General features: G+C 38.1%; 1 protein-coding gene across 1 annotated transcript in view; it reads right to left on the bottom strand.

Moving 5' to 3' along the window:
- The window catches only part of SYT7 (synaptotagmin 7), a 1,049,768-nt gene that overhangs the window by 591,064 nt on the left and 434,020 nt on the right, over positions 1-24,684 (bottom strand). Inside the window, exon 5 of the mRNA XM_044059178.1 lies at positions 19,282-19,404. Coding sequence (XP_043915113.1) covers positions 19,282-19,404 — 123 coding nt within the window. The remainder of the gene's footprint in view (positions 1-19,281; positions 19,405-24,684) is intronic.

The following is a 24,684-nucleotide window of genomic DNA, read 5'->3' as shown; positions in this document are numbered from 1 at the left end:
ATAGTACCCCAGCAGTGCAAGGTTGTAATGGCTTCCACACATTTAATCCAGCTACTACGGAGACAGGGACTACACGTGGAGCAGTCTCGATTTACATCAAAAATAAATACACTTCAAGGCTGGTCAAAGAGGGTGATGCACTTGAGCTTCTCAACATTCAAATCACCATATATAAAATCCCATACCACTTCTTTGCAAGCTACTGATCTCGCTCAATGATCCAGGAAAGCCATAAGATGCATTTAAATGTAATGGAAACACTCACCATCCAACTTAATATCCTATTAAAGGGTTACATTACTCCACAATTAACTGGGAATTGTACACAATTCCTAGATTTTGTAAATGCAGACTCCCTGGATCAAATTATCAATACACTGACTAGGGGTGCAAATATACTGGATCTGGTCCTCAAATTTGAAAGCGTCCTGAAAACCTCCTAGTGTTATGCCCTCTCTGATGAAATCAGACCTCAAAATAGTCTCCTTTGAAGTAAAAATAAAACCTGGAACCTGATCCAGCACTGGAATGTCCTGAAACTACTCTATGGCTAACTTTCTACTATTAGGTGCTGACCCAACAACATTTCAAGACACCCTAACCCTAATAACTCTATTGCCTATGTGGAAGCCTATACAGACATGTTAATAGCTATACAGAGGCAGTTGTACCCACCAAGAATAAGTACAGAACTAACTCAAAAACAGGTCACCCTAATGGAATTTCAACATCAATACACTGAATAACAAAAGGAAGAAAATCATGGCACAATTAGGAGGTATAGCACCCAACAGCAAAAAAGGAGACTCATCAAAATAAAAAAATACCTCAGTGGCAAATAAAGTATACCAAAGCCAAATTTAAGGTAAACTCAGCCTCCCAAGCCAAGAACAGCTACAAGGCATTCTTTAGCTATGTTCACAAACTCAAACTGGTTTGCTATGTCTTCTGGCCCAAAGGAATGGATGAGGGCAAAATGGTGCATACTCTGTACCTTGACTTGACCAAGGCATCTGACACAATACCAAACTTGGACATTTTTGACAAACTGAAGAGGTTGGGTATAAACCCTTATGTCACTTGGTTGATAGCAGGCTGTCTCACAGACAGGACCCAGGAAGTTTGAACTGGGGAGTCCACTCCTACAAAGAGGTCAGTCACCAGCAAAATCCCCCAGGGATCAGTCAGGGGCTTCTGGCTGACTACATTTGCAGAAGACTGCAAATTAGGAGCAATCATAGAATTCCCCCACCGACACTAATGATCTCCATGAAAGGTTTTCACAGACAAATAGCTATTGTCAGACTCATGGATTAAACGAAATGCCAAGAAATGCATAATAGTATGCTTTGGCAATTCAGCCACCCATGGTAATTATCATATTCACAACACACCCTTAAAACCTGACCCAGTAGTCAGGGAGATGGGGATACACATAGACAGTAATCTAGACTTTGACCCTCATGTGTCTACAGTAGAGAGTTAATCATTCAATGTTGTGCAACTTATAAGTAAAGTTACGACATCTAGGTCCAAGGATTTCATTGTTCCACTGTATTTGGCATTCATCAGACCTATCATTGAGGACAATGCCCACTTTGGTATGTACAGTAGATATAAAAAGTTTACACAGCCCTGTTAAAATGCCAAGTTTTTGTGATATAAAAAATAAGACCACAATAAATAATTTCAAAACTTTTCCCACCTTTAATGTGACCTATAACCTGTACAATTCAATTGAAAAACAAGCAAATCTGTTAGGGGGGAAAAAATATAAAAAATAAAAAATCATACAATACGCTGGTTGCATAAGTGTGCACACTCTTAAACTAATACTTTGTTGCATGTGCACACCCTTAAACTAATACTTTGTTGAAGCACCTTTTGAGTTAATTACAGCATTCAGTCTTCTTGGATACACACCGGCCACCAATTAAAGAGACTCTGATTAATCCCAAATAAAGTTCAGCTGTCCTAGTAGAATTTTCCTGACATTTACTCAGTTGCCTGCTACAGCAAAAGCCATGGTTCACAGAGAGCTTACAAAGCATCAAAGGGATCTCATTGTTGAAAGGCATCAGTCAGGAGAAGGGTACAAAAACATTTTCACAGCATTGGGTATACCATGGAACGCAGTGAAGACAGTCATCAAAAAGTGAAGAAAATATGGGACAACAGTGACGTTGCAAAGAATAGGACGTCCCTCCAAAATTGATGAAAAGACAAGATGAAAACTGGTCAGAGACCTACAGTAACACTGAAGGAGCTGCAGGAATTTCTGGCAAGTACTGTTTGTGTACTACATGTGACAACAATCTCCTGTATTTTCCTTATGTCTGGACTATGGGGTACAGTTGCAATTTGAAAGCCTTTTCTTACACAGAAAAACATCCAGGCCCAGCTAAAATTTGCAAAACAATATATCAAGTCTCCCAAAAGCATGTGGGAAACTGTGTTATGGTCTGATGAGACCAAGCTTGAACTTTATGGCCACAATTCCAAAAGGTACTGTTGGCACAAAAAATAGCACTTCACATCACCAAAAGAACACCATCCCCACGGTGAAGCATGGTAGTGGCAGTATTATCCTTTGGGGTTGCTTTTCTTCAGCTGGAATGGGGGCTTTAGTTAAGGTAGTGGGAATTATGAACAGTTCCAAATACCAGTCACTTTTCGCCCAAAACCTTCAGGCGTCTGCTAGAAAACTGAAAATAACGAGGAATTTCACCATTCAACATGACAATGACCTCAAGCATACATACAAATCACCAAACGAATGGCTTCATCTGAAGAAAATTAAAGTTTTGGAAAGGACCAGCCAGAGCCCAGACCTAAGTCCAATGAAAAATCTGTGGGGTGACCTGAAGAGGGCTGTGCACAAGAGATGCCCTCACAATCTGACAGATTTGGAGTGCTTTTGCAAGGAAGAGTGGGCAAATGTTGCCAAGTCAAGATGTGCCATGCTGATAGACTCCTACCTAGGAAGACTGAATGCTGTAATTAAATCAAAAGGTGCTTCAACAAATTATTAGTTTAAGGGTATGCACACACAACAAAGTATTAGTTTAAGGATGTGCACACTTACATAACCAGCATATTGTACTTTTTTATTTTTTGTATTTTTCCCCTAACAGATTTGTTTATTTTACAATTGAATTGTACGGGTTATAGGTCACATTAAAGGTGGGAAACATTTTAAAATGATTTATTGTGGCCTCATTTTTTAATATCACAAAAACCTGGCATTTTAACAGGGGTGTGTAAACTTTTTATATTCACTGTACCTAACCAGGTACATCCAACAGTTGGAAAATCCACAGTGGCTCCTCACTAAAAGAATACAGGGCATACATAAAAAGTACTACACAGACTGCCTGAATGCCCCATCTCTGTATTCTGTTTCCTACCGGCTGTTGAGGGGAAAGCTATGTCTGGCATACAATGCAATATTAGATCCCACTTTGGTGGATCTCCTGAATATCCCCAAAACAAGCAGCTCCAGAAATTACCTGTTCTAAATAGTTAAACCTTGATTGTGATATAAATAGTACCTGCTTGACAAACAGGAATGTAGCCCAGAGACTACCCGTTCAATAGAACAGGCTCACCACTAATGTGAAGCAAAGTTCCTACCTAACTCAATTCAAGTACAACTTGGACAACTGGACAGAAAATAGGAAATTCATCCCCAATTTGGCACCAATGTCTGTAATGGATAAAGGTGGCCTGTAACTGGTTTCTCTCCCAGACCACTGCTTGTAACTGTTTCATCTCCTAGGCCCCTGTTTACCAGATGTACCAGAACTTGTCAGAGATTTGGGAGTATGGCTAGACTTAAAAAGGCCCCAGTGATCAGTAGCCTAGTACAGTCCTATGCACCTATAATTTTATGACTAATTTTATAGATTTTTTTTTTCTGACTGGAACCATGTTAATCAATCTTCAGCACTGTGAAAAAAAAACTTTTTTGACCTTTGCATAGCTTATATTAAGTAATGGTACAGGGCATAGTCTCCTATTCAAGGTTTATTTATTTATTTTATTTATTTACATTTGTTTACTGGGGGATTGCAATGATCTCAGTGGATCATTTGCTGGCACAACCCAGTTGAAAAGAATCACATAAGAAATGAACAAGACATATTTACAGATGCAAGACTATGCTAAAAAATAATATATGTGTATTTACAGATGCAAGAATATGCTACAACATTTAGTTCATGAAGCAGTTAACAATGTCAAACCAGATTGGAAACATGGAGTTATGCTTACTAGAGATTTATGGGTATAAGATATAGCCATAATGACTAAGGTAGCTTATGCTACAGAGATATTGGAATACCATTGTATAGCAAGGCATGAGGATATTAGATAAGGCAAGTGAGAACAGTTGCAAGAAAGGCTACCATAGGAGAAGAAAGAGAAAAGGTGAGAGAGGATGGAGAGTTCCCCTCTCAATACTCACAGGTGTCATGTTTTTTCCCCTTAAATTTTACTTTTAATGTCTTGGAAAGTCAAGGCTTTGATTTTTTGTAAAATATGCAGAACTGTGATGTTTATTTCTTTTAACTTGCATCTGTCTTTCTACCTATCTGCTCTGTATGCTGTAGATTTTTTATGAGATAAATTAATTTGTATCATATGGACACTTTTATTACAACTATATTTTTGAAATTGTCAAAATTATCTGTAGTAAATGTCACTAAAACAGCAAATATTAGCAATACAGTTGAAGATACAGTTAAAAGTATACTATAGTTTTTGCTTCAGAACTATATAATTTCTTTTGAGGAATCTGTCTTACAAGCATTACTCTGGTGTCCTTCATGCTCACAGAGTTCTGCTGGAATCATTCCATGTGCTTTTGTTGGAAACATAACACAGCAGTGGATTTGCATTGCTGTCATAAGCACTTTTGGCATCTTACTGTGCCTGACTTCCAGTTCCAGTGCAAAGATTTATCTGAGGGATGTAAGTAAGAAAAAACATTCTACATGATAATATATGAGGCTGGTCGCATGTTAAAGGCAAAAATTTCATTTTCTAAAGTAGGAGAGATATATTCTTTATTTACCCATTTGTTTATTATGTGCGTCTACATTATATATTTTTCTGTACTTTGATATCACATTTAGAAAACATATTTAAATTTCAAAATGTTCATGTTGTATTCAGAAATGTCTCATTACAGAACATCAGAATTACCACATGTTCAAAAAAATTTTGGGCACTGCAGTCAACCATGCATATTAGTCAACATTTGTTCAAACCTTGAAATCCAAATGTATTTATAAAATAATTTTGTTAGCATTGTCTATCACTGAAGAAGCAAGAAATATGCCAACTGTTATGTGCATTAAAAGATAGCTCTGAAGAAGGTACATGTACACACACACACACACACACACACACGTGTGTGTTTGTGTATATATATATATATATATATATATATATATATATATATATATATATAAACAAATAAAACATAAATCAATAACATGTATAATAATACATGCTAAAACAGGCTCTCTGTTTCTATCGTCAACAGACTTGCTGTTGTTTAAAATCATTTAGCTGCATCGGTCTCTTTATGACCGTAGCAGTCTGTCGAGAACTTCTTTTTTTAAATGCCTGCACATTCATTTTCATTTCCTCAGTAATGTTCTCCACTCACATTAGCCTCGGTTGCCCCCTTCTTCGTTGCCTTTGAACTTTGCCAACATCAATGTTTTCTCTCATTAATCCTGTCTTTACACTGCATAGCTAATATATTTCAGCTTTATTTTTACTATTAGCCCTTCCAGAGAGCAATTTGGATTTATTTCACTAAGTATTAACTAATTCAATCTTCTTCCATTAAATTCTCATTTTTTTGTAATATCACTGATCAAAAGTATCTGTGTTCCAGCCTACAGCCTTATTTACAGTCCAACAGCCATATGTTATTATTATTACTATTATTATTGGGGAAACCACAGCTTTGACTATATGGTATTTTGCTGACAATCTGATGTCTTTGCTCTTTAAAATCTTATCCAGATTTCCTTTAGATTTCTTCAAAAAAAAAAAAAAAAGCAATCAACTTAACTTTTAATTTCATGGCTGCAATCACCATCTGAGGAGATATTTGAGCCCAGGAAAATAGTCTGTCACTCTCTCTACCCATCTCTTTCCTATACATTTGCAAAGAACTAATATGATTAGGTAACATAATTTAATTTTTTTATGTTGAGCAACAAGCCAGCTTTTGTACTGTTTACTTTCACCTTTGTACTGTTCCTCATTTTCAGTCATTAGAGTGGTATTATCACCATAGCCAATGCTATTAATATTTCCCCGGCAATTTTAATTCTGGTATGAGATTCATCTAACCAAGTATTTCTCATGATATAATTAGTATGTAAATTGAATAAGAACAAAGTGTAAACCAGTCTGTTACTCCATATTCAGTTCCACATACAGATTCCTCAGTAGGCAAATAAGATAACCCAATATTCAAATTTTTCTAAGAAATTGCCATCATTTATTAAGGTCTGCACGTTCAAAAGCTTTAGAGCAGTTAAAAAAACAGAGGTAAATACTTTTCCAAAAAATCTTTGCTTTCTCCATTATGTAGTATATTTTAACAATTTATGAACAATTTGACCTCTGGTGCCTTTACCTTCACTAAAACCCGCACATCTGGTAGTTCTTGGCCTATATATTGCTGGAGCACAGCTGCAGGATTTTGAGCATTATCCTGCTAGTATGTGAAACAATTGCAATTGCTTAAGAGTTTAAGCACACTTTCATTACCCTTTTCTACAATGGGGATATGAATTGATCTTTGCCGTTCTAATGCTCTGTTTTCCAAATCTGCTTGCAAAGACCTAGCAGCACTGTAACAGCATCATTTTGCAGGATTTATGTAATTCAGCTGAAATGGAATCATCTCTTTCTGCCTCGTTATTAGGAAAGATTTTAACGCAAATTTAACTTCACTCTCCAAAATGTATGGTTCAAGGGCTGAAGATCATAAAATATAGCATGTTATATATCAGTGATGTTAGGATCCTTCTTGAAGAGCTCTTCTCTAAAATATAGCATTTTATATATCAGTGATGTTAGGATCCTTCTTGAAGAGCTCTTCTCTAAAATATAACATTTTATATATCAGTGATGTTAGGATCCTTCTTGAAGAGCTCTTCTCTAAAACATAGCATTTTATATATCAGTGATGTTAGGATCCTTCTTGAAGAGCTCTTTTCTAAAACATAGCATTTTATATATCAGTGATGTTAGGATCCTTCTTGAAGAGCTCTTCTCTAGATCCTTGCTACTTCTTCTTAATACCTTCTTGCTCCTTTAGGTCCCTTCCATCTTTGTCTTTTGCCACATCCACTTTTACTGGGACATTTCTCTTAATATAACCTATCTTCTTGAACACCTATCTTGTCTTTCACTTTCCATTATATTCTTCCATGTCTTTGCTCTGTTTACTTAAATATCCCTTATTTTATTTTACTATTCTCTAAAACTCTACCTTCAGTTTGACAGTTCTTTTCCTGTATCCATTGCCTTCTGTTTTTCTCCTTTCCACTGCCACTTTTAATGCCTCCAAAGATAGCCCATATATGTTTTCTCAACCTTATTTCTATTGGAATATATTTTGATGTCACCCACAGGATAAGGTCACAATCTTCTCTCCATATTTCTTCAGTCTGTATTCACCGCAGCTGATCTGTTACATCCATTCTTTACCTCTGCTACATATTTACTTGGAATATTATTAAGCTTCTATTGTAATGCCCTGTTTTTCTTATTTTTATTAACGTAGTTCTAAATTTTGCATTAAGAAGCTGATGATCTTAGCCACAGTCATTCCCAGGGCCTGTCTTTGCTGACTGTTTATAACTCCACAATCTCTAACTTCACAGTACATAGTCAATCAGGTTTTGCTACTGACGATCTGAAGATAGCCATGTGTAAAGCCATCTCTTTGGCTATAGAAAGATGGAATGACCCGTGAATTATCTTGTTAGAAGATAACTATATTCCCCTCCATTTTGTATTCCAAGGCCAAACCTGCCCATTAATCCAGTTGAACTTCACCATTCCAATCAGGTAAGATGAATATAACATCGTGTTTGTGTTATTCCCAAAGTTTAATGCAGATCCTCATAAATCTGGTCCACTTCCTACTCTTCAGCATCTGCATTTGGAGCATAAACATGTATCGCAGAATGACTTTAAGATTCACTTTTTGTATTGAAGAGAGACTGGGGAAAGATTGTCAAAAGCTTGGATACAGTAATGCAGTATGGACATGACATTGAACATGTACTGAATTCTAATGCTTAAGCAAAAGCTGCATAATTATTTGAGAAAAGTATAATGAACTCCAAGGGGCTGTTATTTTTCTTCACATCACCAGTGTGACTATGGTCATGAAATTCCTGGGATGCCTGTTAATCATAAAAAAGTATTCATTTGTAAGTGATTTCAGAAAGCAAATAATCTACAATTCTGTCATAGCTTCACAGGTATGTACAAGGCTCACGAATACCAGGATCCTGATAAGTCAAGTTGTGCAATCTAACATAACTGTGTATCTATTTATCATGGGTGTTTACGGGGGGGGGGGGGGCATGTTAGCTAGGAAGTTTCTAGAGATTGTGATGTGGGGGGTATGTTAGTGTGACCATTACTGTCTGTCTCTATCAGAGACATGGAGGTCAGATTAGGGATGGACTCTGCTTCACATGAATGGGGAGCCATATCCAGAGCATGAGGATCCCCTGAGACACATATCTGTCTCACTAGCATGTCTTATTTAGGTCAAAAGCAAAAGTTAAATCCTTAGTCTAGAGGGTCTGATACTATTCATTTTACAGATGTGCAAAAGGCCCATCAGAGCTTGATACGAGAATGCCTCATATACCAGGCATAAAACAACCAGTAGGAGGCAGAGTATAGGGCTAGGCTTTTAGACAATCCATATAGGACAATGTGTATTCATAGCGGATTCTACTGGTAAGGAACCTTTGTGGACATTACAACTAGTGTATTTGTCTGGACAGGTACATGCCAAAGGGGGCATTATACTCAATTATGGGTCTGGAATAAAGTGACACTATGACTTCCCTGGACCTGGATGTCATGCCATTACTTATAAGTGAACAGGTCAATGAGAGCTCAAGCAGATAAAGTCTGGATCAAACTTCAAAAAAGGTCAATGAGCAAAGAAAAAAAGTATTGTGGATACCATGGATAAATCTTTAATGACTTACTTATAAACAGGATGACAGAATGGTTTTCTTACTACCTTGGCCATATGTTGGTCAAAGACCATATTACCATCTATATAAATATATTCCTAGATATCTGCCTACTGAGTCATCTCTTAGCATTGTGTTATAGACTGAGTAATTAGACTGGGTTGCAGTTTGTCCAAAAGACACTTAAATGCATTTCTTGGCATTGAGTTTTAATCCATGACTTTGACACCAGTCATTTGTCCTTGTTAAAACCACTTGTAAGATGTTTGTGTCATGATGGGAATGTTGTCCTCTAATTCTGACCATTTTCTCACTGTCTTGTAACCTTGGTATTTTGGCTGCATCCAGCACATCTGGTACCTGTCTCAACACTCCTTTGTAAAGGGATCCACACATGAATTACTGAAAACTGTTCAGCTGAGTAAAGTACTTGGTCAGGAAAAGACAAGCTTGTTTCTCTTGATGGACTTGCTCCTAGAACTCTCTCTAATCTCTCTCTCTCTCTCTCTCTCTTTATATATATCACTTTTCTCTAACTTCTGTTACCATTCTGTGTTAACATGGTTTGATACTAATTATCTGTTACATTTTTTACCTTATCTCTGTTGGTCTACATCATATAATCTGTACTCAGACACCAAGACATACAAGCAAATCGTTCTGTGCATGCTTACTTGAGGTAAACCTCTATCTCGCCCCAGAAATACTACTTTATTGCTGGATGTCCAGTGCAACAGACTGCATTTGCTGAGTGTTGTTGAATGGATTAATATAGCTTACTTTGGCAAAACTATATGATATAAGGAGGGGTTTATGCATGGGATATGGAATCAAATAGATATAACTCATTAGAACTGTATCCACTTAAGAGCAGAATATAAGAATGTTAAATAAAATTATCAATACCACAAAAGGAGAACATCTGGTTTCAATCCATTAAAGTCAGACATGCTGTGGTTTACTTATTTCATGTTAGTTTGAATTTGTTTATCAGGTGGAATACTGATCCCACTGGACATATGTGAGTCTCAGCCCTGGGTAAATGCAGTATACATAACATTATATACAGGGTAAAAGACAAAATGCAATATATACATGTATTATATACAAAGTGAATATCCAAGTTGCCTTGAGATTAAAAAGACAACAGATACATTTCATTACAGACAGTATGAGTGACAAAATACAGTATATACATACATTATATACAAGGAAGATATCAGAATTTGCATGCTGAAAGAATGTCAATGAAACACAGAGTATACAGAAGGAAGCAAGGTTGGAAGAGGTCAAGTTATATGACCAGAGAGAGCACTTGCATTTTCCTTGACTCTTGTAACATTTATCTCATTATTTTCCAGATTTTATCTGTATTGCCCTGAAGTTATGAATTTTTTTGTTTGGTTTTGTTTTTTGAATACCCTGCGTACAATGGCAAAACCCACAGTTAGTCAGATGTAGGAACTCAGGAAGATTGAAAATAGCACAGGGACCCTAATCAATGATGCAAGTAGCCATGCAAGCCCTGCAACATATCAAAAATAACACGGTGGGCCATGAATCCAAACTTCAAGTTATTGACAAACTGTTCTTTGCAGTTGTGTGATGGAGTGACACAGAGATTCATTTTCACAAGACACACTTCACAAATCCCAGAATGATGATGATTGTCACACCAGCCTGAGAGTGAAATTTAAGTTACTGAGAACAGAACAACTTGAGAATCTGAAACAAATTGACAAGTTCCAAAGGACAAACCATGAGAGTCCTTCTAAGATTAAGCACTTTCTTTCTTTAATATATTCACCACAGAACTTCATCAGATTCTGAGAAAGTTCTATGGTGAATATATTAAAGAACAAAAGCAATTAATCTTAGAAGGACTCTCGTGGTTTGTCCTATGAAACTTGTTATTTTGTTTCATTTCTGCTTTATTTCACGCTGTTTTTGTTTAACTTGAGAATTTGGATTTGACTAAAGTAGTTTGGGAGGAAGATGCAGTCTGATGCATGTTGGAAGATTTCAAGATGTTTGTTAGGGGCTATGGGGGCTCTGATCAGTGAGACAGCTCAGTGCATCAATCCAAAGAAGAAAAACTCAAACTTCCCTTGTCAAAATACAGCAACGTGCATGCACCACAATAACAGAAAGGGAATAAAAAATCAAAGCAGTTAAGTTATAAGGTAATGAATGGAAGTTGTGTCAATGTTACATGAGCAACAGCATGCACCTGTACATATGGCCTTTTCACCAGTTATCTGATAGTGACATTAGCTATCAATTACAAGAAAAACTACCTTTGAGGGAATCAGGAGTATGCATGTTTGTTCTGTATGTGAGTGTGTGTGTGTGTGTGTGTGTGTGTGTGTGTGTGTGTGTGTGTGTGTGTGTGTGTGTGTGTGTGTGCGTGTGTGTGCGTGTGTGTGTGTCTGTTGTTTGTGTTACGTTTAGGCAGCAGTAGCAGCACACAAATCTTTAACAGATGAACTGTTTTTAGTTCGGTAAATGTAGCCACAACAGTAGTGCTTATTTTCACCATGGCTACGGGTGGAATACTGAACACTTTATTATGATGAATGTTAAATTTACATGTGACATATTGGCTGGTCTGGCTCATCAGCATTTACATTTTTGTATACTAATGAACTAGCACTATTGGAACTGTAGATACAGCATTTAATATAAAGTTAAGCAGTCAAGAATGTTTTTCCCCTAGGAGTAAGTAAGTTGATAGAAAGCCAGAACTCTTCCTAAAAAAGTTCTCAGTGATTGTTAAAGGACTGTGATCTTTCAAAGTGCTATGTTTTGCCTTTACTGGGTCTCACTCTTTCAGTAGGGAGACATTTTTTAATGTGGGGTTAACAGGGCAGATGTAAGGCATAATACTGAAAACTCTGGGAATTTTGACACTGATGAGTTGCTGTGGTAATGGCCCATTGTTGGAAGGTGTGAGTCATCATTGGTGGTGAGTGCAGGCAAATACTCCCTATTTAAAGGAAGCGTTACTATTTTTGCCTGCAGAATCTGTCAGCATGCATGTCATGTTAGAGTCAGCTGGCAGTGACCAGGATGAGGGTCACAGTAAGGGCTTTCCGGTTGTACAGCAACTGTTTTAGTAATTCGTACAGAGCTGGTATGCTGTAGGAATTTTTATTTATAAAAATAATAAAAGAAGAAGAATAAGAGGCAGGATCTTCTTAAATAGTAGTTCTGTGGGTCACACCAGGTGGCCAGCAAGGGGGTTCGATTAAAAAAAAAAAAAGAGAGAGAGATTTTATACATATATATATATATATATATATATATATATATATATATATGTAGATGGAGGCAGGCAGTGTTGACATGGCAGTTGAGATTTGGTAGGTGGTGTTTCCATTTGGCCTGTTGCATGTACATCTGAGGGGCGAGTGTGACATAATAATAATAATAATAATAATAATAATAATAAATTATCAAAAGGGAAAAGGGACAAATATATATGATATCAAACAACATATGCATAGCTATACACACACAAATGAATAATTATTTGGTGTTTTTAAATACAGGGGTAAGTTTATACTGTGGGCATAGGGAACGCTGGCCTGTGAGCACTTTAAATCAAACTTTTATATTTAATTTTTATAAGTTTGTTTATTAATTGAGTGAATAATTGCATGGAGCATCAGGTTGGTGGTAGAATGAGGGTGGTGCAGTCAGAGTTTTGTGGGGGGCATGTATCCTGTCAAGAGTTGTTTTAACATGTTGGATTGCACTATCATATGTGGTGAGGTATGCTTGCTTGCTTTGATTGGTAGCTGCATCTCATTTCTGTTGTTTGTGTTATTATGCATAAGATTTGGGAGCTGACTGTCAGTGGTCAAGTCTGTTTTTTGTTCTAGTGGGGCTTGTGCAGAGGTTGAGTGGTACTGTAGAATTATTTAGGGGATGGTCCCTTGGTACCATGATTTAATAATACAGTTGTGAGGTTGGGGCCAACTTTGTTGAGTAGTGTATAATGTTTACCTTAGCATTTGATCCTTAGGTTGCACACATCCTTGGTTGTGGAAGACTTTTTGTGTAGGATATAGCATGGCATTGCAGAACCCGTTGCAGCGGCACAGTTTCCAGGCATCCAATCGTTTAATTTCAGTTATGATTTTGTACGGTGCTTACTACTCATATTTTCCTTTCCACTTATATGTCTGTGTATGTGTGGTTGTTGTTCGCTGTTCTAATACTTTTTATCTTTGGGGTTCAGCCATGGTACAGTCTATTAAAGAGAGATGGTTGCATTTTTGGAGGAAATGCACTGCTTACTAATTGATTTAGAAATGGTGGGGGGTGGCTGAGCACTGCTGAATTTCAGGAGGAGTCCTTCACTGAATATGGAGGAAGGTGCAGCAGAGGGGCCAGCTCCCAGCTGAGAAGGCTTGTAAAAAGACAGTCAGAGATGCTAACAGGTCACCCACCTCTTCATCTGATATATCTACAGAAGTACAAGGCAATATCTCTGCAGGTTCCACAGGGCTTAATATTCATGGTAAGGGTTAATCTGCTGATAAATGTTTAGAGGATTTTATAAATTAATGCCTGAAGTTGGTAAAGTTAGGCTGGTTGACGTAGCCTTAGACAGAAACGTTGCTGCATCTACCCCTTTGGGTCAAGGAGTGGCAGCAGGCACTGATATTTACCAGGTGGTGCACTTACCTTTACCCAACTTGCATAGGGGGCGTGGGGAGGTCCTGGGTTCAGACAGAGAGGTCCCCTCCAGCACATGAATGTATCCCCCACTTTTAGTCTTCCATGGCTACCCTCAGATTCACATATCCCAAATTACCTGTCTCTCATATCACAGCACAGGTTCTTTCTACGTCAAAGATAAGATTATATAAGGGGAGTTTGTAGACAGCTTCGGTTCCAAATTACCTGTCTCTCATATCACAGCACAGGTTCTTTCTACGTCAAACATAAGATTATATAAGGGGAGTTTGTAGACAGCTTCGGTCCCAAATTACCTGTCTCTCATATCACAGCACAAGTTCTTTCTATGTCAAACATAAGATTATATAAGGGGAGTTTGTAATCACAGCACAGGTTCTTTCTACGGTCAAACATAAGATTATATAAGGGGAGTTTGTAATCACAGCACAGGTTCTTTCTACAGTCAAACATAAGATTATATAAGGGGAGTTTGTAGACAGCTTCGGTCCCAAATTACCTGTCTCTCATATCACAGCACAGGTTCTTTCTACGTCAAACATAAGATTATATAAGGGGAGTTTGTAATCACAGCACAGGTTCTTTCTACAGTCAAACATAAGATTATATAAGGGGAGTTTGCAGACAGCTTCGGTCCCAAATTACCTGTCTCTCATATTACAGCACAGGTTCTTTCTACGTCAAACATAAGATTATATAAGGGGAGTTTGTAATCACAGCACAGGTTCTTTCTACGGTCAAACATAAGATTATATAAGGGGAGTTTATAATCACAGCACAGGTTCTTTCTACAGTCAAAGATAAGATTATATAAGGGGAGTTTGTAGACAGCTTTGGTCCCAAATTACCTGTCTCTCATATCACAGCACAGGTTCTTTCTACGTCAAACATAAGATTATATGAGGGGAGTTTGTAATCACAGCACAGGTTCTTTCTACAGTCAAACATAAGATTATATAAGGGGAGTTTATAATCACAACACAGGTTCTTTCTACAGTCAAAGATAAGATTATATAAGGGGAGTTTGTAGACAGCTTTGGTCCCAAATTACCTGTCTCTCATATCACAGCACAGGTTCTTTCTACAAAGATAAGATTATATAAGGGGAGTTTGTAGACAGCTTCGGTCCCAAATTACCTGTCTCTCATATCACAGCACAGGTTCTTTCTACGGTCAAAGATAAGATTATATAAGGGGAGTTTGTAATCACAGCACCGGTTCTTTCTACAGTCAAACATAAGATTATATAAGGGGAGTTTGCAGACAGCTTCGGTTTAGTAGATAATGAGAGTATAAAGTGGATACTGGGGTGCTTATAACAAATCCATCAAGAACTTGATGGCAGCCTTAGCAGCCACTGGGAAGAAGGTGGCAGCCAGGACACCTGTAAAGAACTGGGGTACTTGGTCTCTGGGTTTTGTGCTATTTATGGCCATAATCATTGAGAAGGATCCCACCCAGGCACTGCCTTTATTAGCTTACTTCTAGTCATAACGGAAGCCCACCATGTGAAAGGGGGTTTGGGGTGGTTGAATTATGATCAGCACTTCAGGAAGGTGAAAGCCCTTGATAGTTCGCCCAGGTGGGAGTCAAGACACCCTGACATATAGCTCAGTGCCATGATGGACAAGGAGGCACCTATAGCCATTGAGGGAGGGGCTGCTAATACAAAAGATACAAGGTTATGCTGGGGATTTAATCAGGGAAAATGTGTCTGGCCCACTTGCAGATATAACCACTTATGTTCAGGACGCAGGAAGGGTCATCCTGTTTCCAGATGTTGAGGTGTGTTTTCCTAGGATAGGTTGAATGTTTCTACATGTTAGACAGACAAAGAGATTGGTAGTGGGCTCAACTCTTCCTTTCATGCCCAGCCACTATTTTGTGGACACAGGGGGGCCTTTAGGAGGGGACCTGAATTTGCCACATTGGGCTTCTTCCCCCATTTGTCTAGATAGGTTGTCCATTTTATTGTCAGATTATCTGGATCAAAGGGCAGAAGCCACCTTATTAGACATTTTTCTATAGGCTTTCCCATCCACTCCATACCCCCATTACATTCCAGATTAGTTAATAATTTGTCATCCATCAAAGGACACAAACACATTGTTGCCAGGTTAATAGAGAATGAGTGATGAGCTGGTAGGAATTGGCCCCTTTTCTCTCCCTCTATGGTTCTTATTTAAAATTTCCCCTATCGGCCTGGTTCCCAAGAAACAGCAGGGTGAGTTCAGAATGATTCATCACTTATCTCACCCAGTAGGGGCTTCAGTCAATGATTTTATTGACACCAAATTGACCAAAGTGCACTACTCTTCTTTAGATCAGGTGGCAAGGTCATCATGGGCTATATGGACACCTGGCTTAGTAAGATGGATATGCAATATTCTCCCTAGGAGACAAGAGGATTGGCCTTATTTAGGTTTTCTGTTCAATGGGAGGATATTTGTCAACACTGCAATGCCAATGGGGTGTGCTGAGGCTTGTGCAATGTTGAAATATTTGGCACAGCTTTACATTGTTGTTGGTGAAAATGGGCCCTCCCCCCTCTCCATTCACTAGTACATTACCTAGAAGAATTTTTCATAGTGAGGGAGGGTCAGGATGGTACTTTGGAAAGGATGTCCATTTTAAAGCAGCTCTGCAGTGAGTTGGGGGTACCCTTGTCTGATAACATGTCAGAGGGGCTAAGACAAGTCCTGACTTTCCTGGGCTTAGACATAGATGTCACTGATAATTCCTTGCAGGCTAAGTTACATGAAGAGAGGATAATTTTTCACTCAGATAATATTGCAGTGGTTCACATTCTCAAAAAATATTCTTCCATGTTCAGGTGGGTCCAATCAGTCATCAAGCTTTTAGTTTTTCTGATTTTACAGATTAATTGTGTTCATGCCCCTGGTCATCTTTTTTACCTAAAACTCTCAGAGTACACCTGACAGCTTTAGGATTGTTGAAGCATTTTTTGGGCCTTCAGGCAGTGTCAGGGCATTGGGTTATGGGGTGGATACTTAAGGGCCTAGAGAACATGCAGGTCCCTTCCCAGGATTCCAGAAAACCTATTGGGAGATAACTGCTTCCCCTTGTTATTCAAGGTCTTTACAGGACCATTGGTGAGATTCACTTGTTTGTCTCTATAGCCACTTTGTTCACCTCTTTGCATGTGGGTGCTTTCTGGGCAAATGAACTTCTTCATTACCTTTCTTGGGAGGAGCTTGTCACCCACAGGATGTTTGTCTAGATTTGGTTGAAAAAAATCCAAGACTGATCAAGCTGGCAAAGGTCAGCAGATGTGCTGGACAAAAACCAGTGGGCTAGTCACCTGCCCTATGCATTGGGCTAGTTTGCTATTTAATATTACTCCTTCAGAGAAAAGGTTGGTCTTCCAGCAGGCCTTTTAACCACAGAGTCAAGTGGGCTTATAGCCAAATTGTTTTTCAGATGATAAGAAAACAATGGTATTGACAGACTAGAGCATGATTTCTATGATTTGGACAATGTTCATTTAAATAACATAAGCTTTGATTTGTTTAATTTGGATATGGTTGTTGCTATTCAAAAGTTTTCAAAGTAACTTGTTTTCTTTTATAACCCATAATTTATTTTTCAGGTCACTGATTTGGGGGTAATGGCATGCTGGCTTGGCAGTGGCCTTATGGCTTCACCCCCCCCCCTTATGTTTCTCCTTTTCTTCTTCAATGGCCTCAACATTCCTCAAGTTGGACCCAGTTTTGACTGTTGGCCACATCAAGGGGTGTGTGGCTTGTAAGTATGAGTTAAACATATTTGTCACTAGGTCTGTAGCCAGGAATACACACCCGGTTTCCCTTTGAGATGGCAGCTGGAACAGTTGGGTGTACACCAATTGGCTTGAGGTGATGGTTTGATGGTATTTGTTGATATGCTGCATATGAATTGATTATGGCCATCATCACTATTTGTTGTCTTTGACTGTTATATAATAAAAGGTCACAAAGTCAATCTGGTGTATTTTATGACTCAGCTCAGTGGACAAAGTTTATTGCATCTAAGTACCTTAGTGACTGCATGTTGATTAAGGAGTCAAATCTTTGATAGGGAATCTCACCATGCAGACTCTGAATGAAGAAGAGGAATGAGGAAAGGGTAAGAAGGTTCAATTAAATGATTCTTCCATGGATATAACTTGTACACATGGACCACGTCCTTCGAATAATGCTAAACAATAGCACATGGAAGGACAGAGTAATATCTGCAAGTCTGAGCTCCAAAAAATTCAAATAAAAGACACTAAATGAGTCAACAGATGTTTTCATGAATGTATTGTTTAACTATGAAACAGTGGCAGTGGCAGGTACTAAAAATAAATTAAGTATGAAGCGTCTAGGATACCAAAGTAACAATTAAGTTACAAGAGGAAAGTGAGAGTTTTTTTTATTATTTTAACAAACTTACTGGGCATACATACTTTTGTGACAGCATACTTCATTTATTTGGCTGTTTAGGTTTACAGATTAGAGGCCATTTGGACAAAAGTAGGATAAAAATAATACTTTCAACTGGCTGTTGATTTGGATTGGTGGAGATCATTCTCTTTTCCATTTAACAACAACCTTTGGTGTGTGACTGGACAATAAACTAAAATTCACAGTATCTATAGAGTATTTTTCTGAATTACTGTCTATGTCCTCATATCTCTAGGTTACAAAAGGTCCAAAATGTGTCATATTATTCAACGTAATATAGGATGCTATGTAAAGGCATTACATTTAGTCATATCTCTGCTTTGATTATTATGAGTCAAAACCACATCCTATAAATAAAAACAGCAGTCTTACAATTCTTAACAAGAAAATTAGAACATGCTCATTGTTCAAGAATGTTTTTAATATAAAAGAAAACTATTACAGTACAAAATAAAATGAAGTGTTCAGTCTTCTTATCACTAAGCAATATGAATTCCTTCTTTAGACTTAATTTGCAAATGAAGAAGAAAGATGTTTTATGCCTACTGGCTTCCCACTCCACTGTTTTATGTAAATATTGCAAATATACCATGTGGGCTGACTGACTACTGCAACTGTCACATCTGCTGTAAACTAAACAAGACTTATTGTACTTTCTGCATTTATAATTTGCCATCAAATAGTTGTTTGAATTTTCATACTGCAATCAAGGCATTCCACGTTATCACCAAACAGCTGTAATCCATACATGTAACTTAATTGGCACCACCAAATTCTAATAGTTATTCTTTGCTAGACTTTGTAGTCACATGACAATAAATCAGGCAGAAGTACACATTACTATAAGCCTTAGATTCTGTCAGAGACAGTCCTACCTTTTTTCTCCCTGTGTGTTCTGGTTCTGCTGGTTGCCAGAGTTCTGCAGATCAGGAATATTGGCAAAGTCATCCTGCTCTGAAATTCCCAGGACTAGAGACAAGACCACCATCCGCCCTTCTCTACACGAAAGACGGGGTGGAAAGGCCGTGGCAGTATTGAGCAGTATGAAGCATGAAGAGGTGAAGGAAATTGTGAAAGACAAAGAATAAAAAATAAATAAGAGTGAGGAAAAGCTGAAAGCAAGGTTATAATAAGCAGTTGCACTATGAAAGGACTAATAAACAGTAAAAAGTGCAAAATGCCAAGATTTACATTTGACTTTAAGATCTGTAAGCTTAGAAAAGGTAGCAGGAAACTAGCAGTTGCATACATTATATGTAAAATGGAAAATGTGTTTTGACATCACCCAAAAAGACAGACATTTCTAAAATAATTGGGTTGAGATGAAGTAATCTGATTTCCAGTCATATGCCCATGCTAACTCCCACGTCTAGAATTGAGATTTTCTTGAAAAATAAAACAAAACACACATGAACTGTAAACATGCCACGCTCATTAACAAACTGGTTACCAGTATCATAATATGCAATAGGATGATACTCTGTATATTTTTTTAAACCAAACGTAGATAGCTATTGATATCCTGTTTGTAATTCCATTATTTGCTTTGCTTTGCTGTTGACTGAAAACACAGTGCAGCACTGTAATGAAGGCTTCCTGTTTTCTCAAAGTTTGCATCTGATAAACTGTTATCAGTATAAAACAAATCTCAAATTATGGGAGAGACATGTATGTTGTACTTCTTGGTGTAGCCAGTCATACACATATGCACACCACAGCTTACACTATTTTAAATATCATAAGTTGGCTTTATACAAAACGATGTACCAGAATTAAAAAAATGAAATAGGTTTCATTCTTGAATCGTATATGTATATATACACAAGAAAGCAAACCTGAAATTGTAGAACATAAATGAAAGAATGCACAAAGCACTAAATATCATTGAGTCAATCACAAAACAATGAATCTGTCTTTCCCATTAAAAAAAAAGAAAAAAATGTTATCAGTAAGCTGCAAAACCCAGACCAACTGTCATCTGAATAGTGATACTGTTAAGGAAATTGTTTTAGGGTTCTGTGTAATGTAATGTGTATGATTGGGGTTAGGGAAAAGATAGGGATAGGTAAACAGATATGAGTAAGGGTAGGTGGGGGCTTATCTTACCCTTATGTGCTAACCCTAACCCTGATCCTAACTGCCTGGTTAATGACATGGACTTTTTATGTCTTTCATTTCAGAAGTTACTTTTCTTTCTTTTTCTTTCTTTCTTTTTCTCTTTTCTTTCTTTCTTTTCCTCCACTAACAGACAAAAGGTCTACTATTCTAATACAGTCACCATTTGAGCTTGAAAAAAGATCCTACAGTGTGGAAACTTGAATATAGTTTCAAAAACCCTTGCTTTAGCCGTGTAATATATACAGTTGGGGTTAGGGGCATTGTAAGGGTTCGGGTTAGCACACATAAATAAGAGTGAGGCAGGGGCTACGTATTCTTCTCATCTGTACTAACCCTGACCATAATTCTACCCCTTCCCCAGCTTGAACCCTATACATTATGTTACTAAAGGCCATTTCACTAATGATACCACTACACAAAAGTACACCAAACACAGCACAATACTTGACATACATAATACTGAATCTATTCCCTTATTTACCCATTATTCTAATCCTAACTCTTGTTTACTTGTACATACACACCACCTTCTATAATACAGTCTTGTACATCTTCACAAACACCCCTTTTTCATTCAAACATTTACTTTCTTGCAAAGTCCTCCTTATTTATGCTACATAAAATGTTAATTTAACCTATGTGAGTCACACAAATGAAAATCCACTCATTTGTACATTCTTCCTCTTTTTTACAACCACAAAGACTTGATAACCAAATGAGTATTGAGGTTTTTGAGTCACATCCCTAAGAACTGACCCAGTAGACAGGGATTTGGAGACCCATGTAGACAGTAATCTAGCCTTTGACCACTATTTGTCTATGATAATGAGGAAATCATTCTTTGTTGTGCAGCTTATAAACAAAGGTATGGCATTTGGGTCTGAGGAAGACATTGCTCCACTGTATTCAGCACTGGTCAGACTTATAATTGAGTACAATGCACCTTTGGTGTGCACCTAACCAGGCACATCCAACAACTGGAATATGCATGGATGTTCCTCACTAAAATAGTACAAGGTGTAAATAATAAGTCTTATGTAGACCACCTCAAAGCCCCACCCCTATATTATGTTTCCTATAGGAGGTGGAGGGGAGATCTATGTCTGCTGTATGAAGCATAAACAGACCCCACTCTGATGGACTTCCTGCAAATCTCCAAAACAAACAGCATCAGAATTACCCATTCTAAAGACTTAAACCTTGCCTTTGATATAAATAGCACCTGCTGGAGAGACAGGTATGTACTCCAGAGAATACCCCTTATCTGGAATAGGCTCCCTATCCATGTGAAGCAGAGGTTCTCCCTAACCCATTTCAAGTGTAACTTGCACAATTGGACAGGGAACAGGAAATTCATCCCTAGTTTAGCAACTGTGTCTCTAATTTTAGCTATGCCAATAGATGTACTATGTCATTTACAGTGAAATGTTTCAATGAACCTATGACAATGACTTCTGGACATCAACAATTGAAGTATAAATATATATATTTTTTTAATTCTTAGTTGTAAACCAGATAAAAAAATACATCCTCAATACAACAAACATGTGAAAACTGCCAAAAATAATGTAACAAAGTTTTATATTTGCCAAAGTAAGCATAAGTGATATGAAAAAAATCAAGACATTTGAGAATTGAGAGCTCTTCTGCAGGCATACTAGAAACCACTGTTTGAATATTCTATCCATTCTTGTTTACTGTACATTTTCAGACCTTCCTTGGGACATCAAGATTTTTATTTATGTCACATAATGCTTACATCTATTTGTATAACCAGGAAAACGTCTCATCCCTACAACTCCAAATTCTTCTCTCAAATGAGTGGGTCAATAAAAATGTTTGCATTTACCTTGGGTTTTGATGATTAAGTTTGTGTAAGGAATAGGAACAAAGAAGAAGGAGAAGCCCTTCTAAACGTCTGTCTGGCAAATGACTTAATGGTGACCAGCACATGGTCCATCAAGAGAGATGGTCACAAGATCACACACAAGACTGGCCAATTATACAACTCAGGCAGACTTCCTTCTTATAAGAAAAGGGCACTTGGGTAGAATAAGTGATTGCAAGGTCATTACCAGTGAAACAGTAGACCCACAGCATAAACCACTGTTTGCCACAATCAGCTACAAGCAGTGGTCAGTTAAGACCTGGAGTTGAAGAAGAGTGGTAGTGCCTCAAAACAGCATATGTGAGGATGACAGAACAGATATGCAGCTGTATAGGGAATAAGGTACATACCAGTAGCTGGTGTTGTAATGCAGGTGTCCACAAAGTCATCAAAAGAATTGAGTGCAGAAAAAAAGTAGGAGATAGAAAGGATGGACCAGGTTAGAAAGAAATACTGGCTGGTTAACAAAGAGGGTAAGAAAGAAGTTGCAATAGCAAAGAACAAGGCATTAGAGGCACTGTGCCAGATTCTGGTCAGTAGATGGCACAAAGAATTTATAGGCTGCAAGGGAAAGACAGAAAGATAAAGAAGATAGTCAAGACATCCTTCATAAGGGATGCCAGCAACAACCTGCTCACTAGTCAATAGGACATCAAAGACAGATGGAAGGAGTACTTCTACCAGCTTCTGAATGAAGAACAGCCCACAGAAGCTGTGCTGATCTAGACTGAGCCTGTAATGAAAGAACTGGAGGAGCCCACCCTAGAAGAAGAAAGAACAGCACTAAGGAAAATGAACTCAGGGAAAGCAGCAGGATCAGATGAGGCACAGCAGATATGAAAAAGATGTTTTGTGAGTTGGGGAGAAATGGCTTTTGAGGGTATGGAGAGAAATGCATATCTCCGATGACTGCAGAATAAGCATACTAGTTCCAGTTGTTCATAAACAGGGGGACATTCACAACTGTGGGCAGTATGGAGGTACCAAACTTCCTAACACACCACCTGAAAGTTCTGGAGAGGGTGACTGATAAATGAATGCACAGAGAAGTAGTAAGTAAGACGGCAGACAAGCAGTATGGATTCCAATCAGGATGCAGCACAACTGTAGTAAGTAAGACGGCAGACAAGCAGTATGGATTCCAATCAGGATGCAGCACAACTGTAGTAAGTAAACGGCAGACAAGCAGTATGGATTCCAATCAGGATGCAGCACAACTGTAGTAAGTAAGATGGCAGACAAGCAGTATGGATTCCAATCAGGATGCAGCACAACTGTAGTAAGTAAGACGGCAGACAAGCAGTATGGATTCCAATCAGGATGCAGCACAACTGTAGAAAGTAAGATGGCAGACAAGCAGTATGGATTCCAATCAGGATGCAGCACAACTGTAGTAAGTAAGATGGCAGACAAGCAGTATGGATTCCAATCAGGATGCAGCACAACTGTAGTAAGTAAGATGGCAGACAAGCAGTATGGATTCCAATCAGGATGCAGCACAACTGTAGAAAGTAAGACGGCAGACAAGCAGTATGGATTCCAATCAGGATGCAGCATAACTGTAGTAAGTAAGATGGCAGACAAGCAGTATGGATTCCAATCAGGATGCAGCATAACTGTAGTAAGTAAGACGGCAGACAAGCAGTATGGATTCCAATCAGGATGCAGCACAACTGTAGTAAGTAAGATGGCAGACAAGCAGTATGGATTCCAATCAGGATGCAGCACAACTGGCCCAACATTTGCAGTGAAACAGATGTTTGAGAAGACGCTACAGTAGAGGAAAGAGTTCAACTGTGTACTCCTAGATTTGGAGAATGCATATGACAAAGTCCCAAGAAAGCTGATTTGGGCAGTCCTATTGGGGTTCAAAGTCCCAGAAACATTGGTAGAATTAATGTAAGCTATGTACAGGGACCCAATGACTTAAGCACATGTTTGGTCTTACAGAGGGGTTCCCAGTGGAACTGGGTGTGTATTAGGGTTCAGCATTGATCCCACAACTGTTCACACTGGTGATGGACTACATTAGCAAGCAGGTTAGAGGAAACAGATCAACAAAGTTGTTGTATGCAGACAATGTGTCATTACAGGCAGACTCTGAGTAAGAACTTCAGTATACGACAGGGCGATGGAATGCAAAACCGAAGGCATACAAGATGAAACTGAGTGAAGATAAGACAGTTTTAATGACAGCAAATGGGGAAATCAGAAGAAGCCGACGTGAGATTGAAGGCAAAAATAGTAGAACAAGTTAACAGCTTCAAGTATC

Source organism: Protopterus annectens, chromosome 17.part0 (genome assembly GCF_019279795.1).
Source record: "Protopterus annectens isolate FY-2018-M chromosome 17.part0, PAN1.0, whole genome shotgun sequence".
NCBI classification, from domain to species: domain Eukaryota; kingdom Metazoa; phylum Chordata; order Ceratodontiformes; family Protopteridae; genus Protopterus; species Protopterus annectens.
The sequence above is the reverse complement of the archived record's forward strand: the minus strand, read 5'-3'. Positions and strand labels throughout refer to the sequence as shown.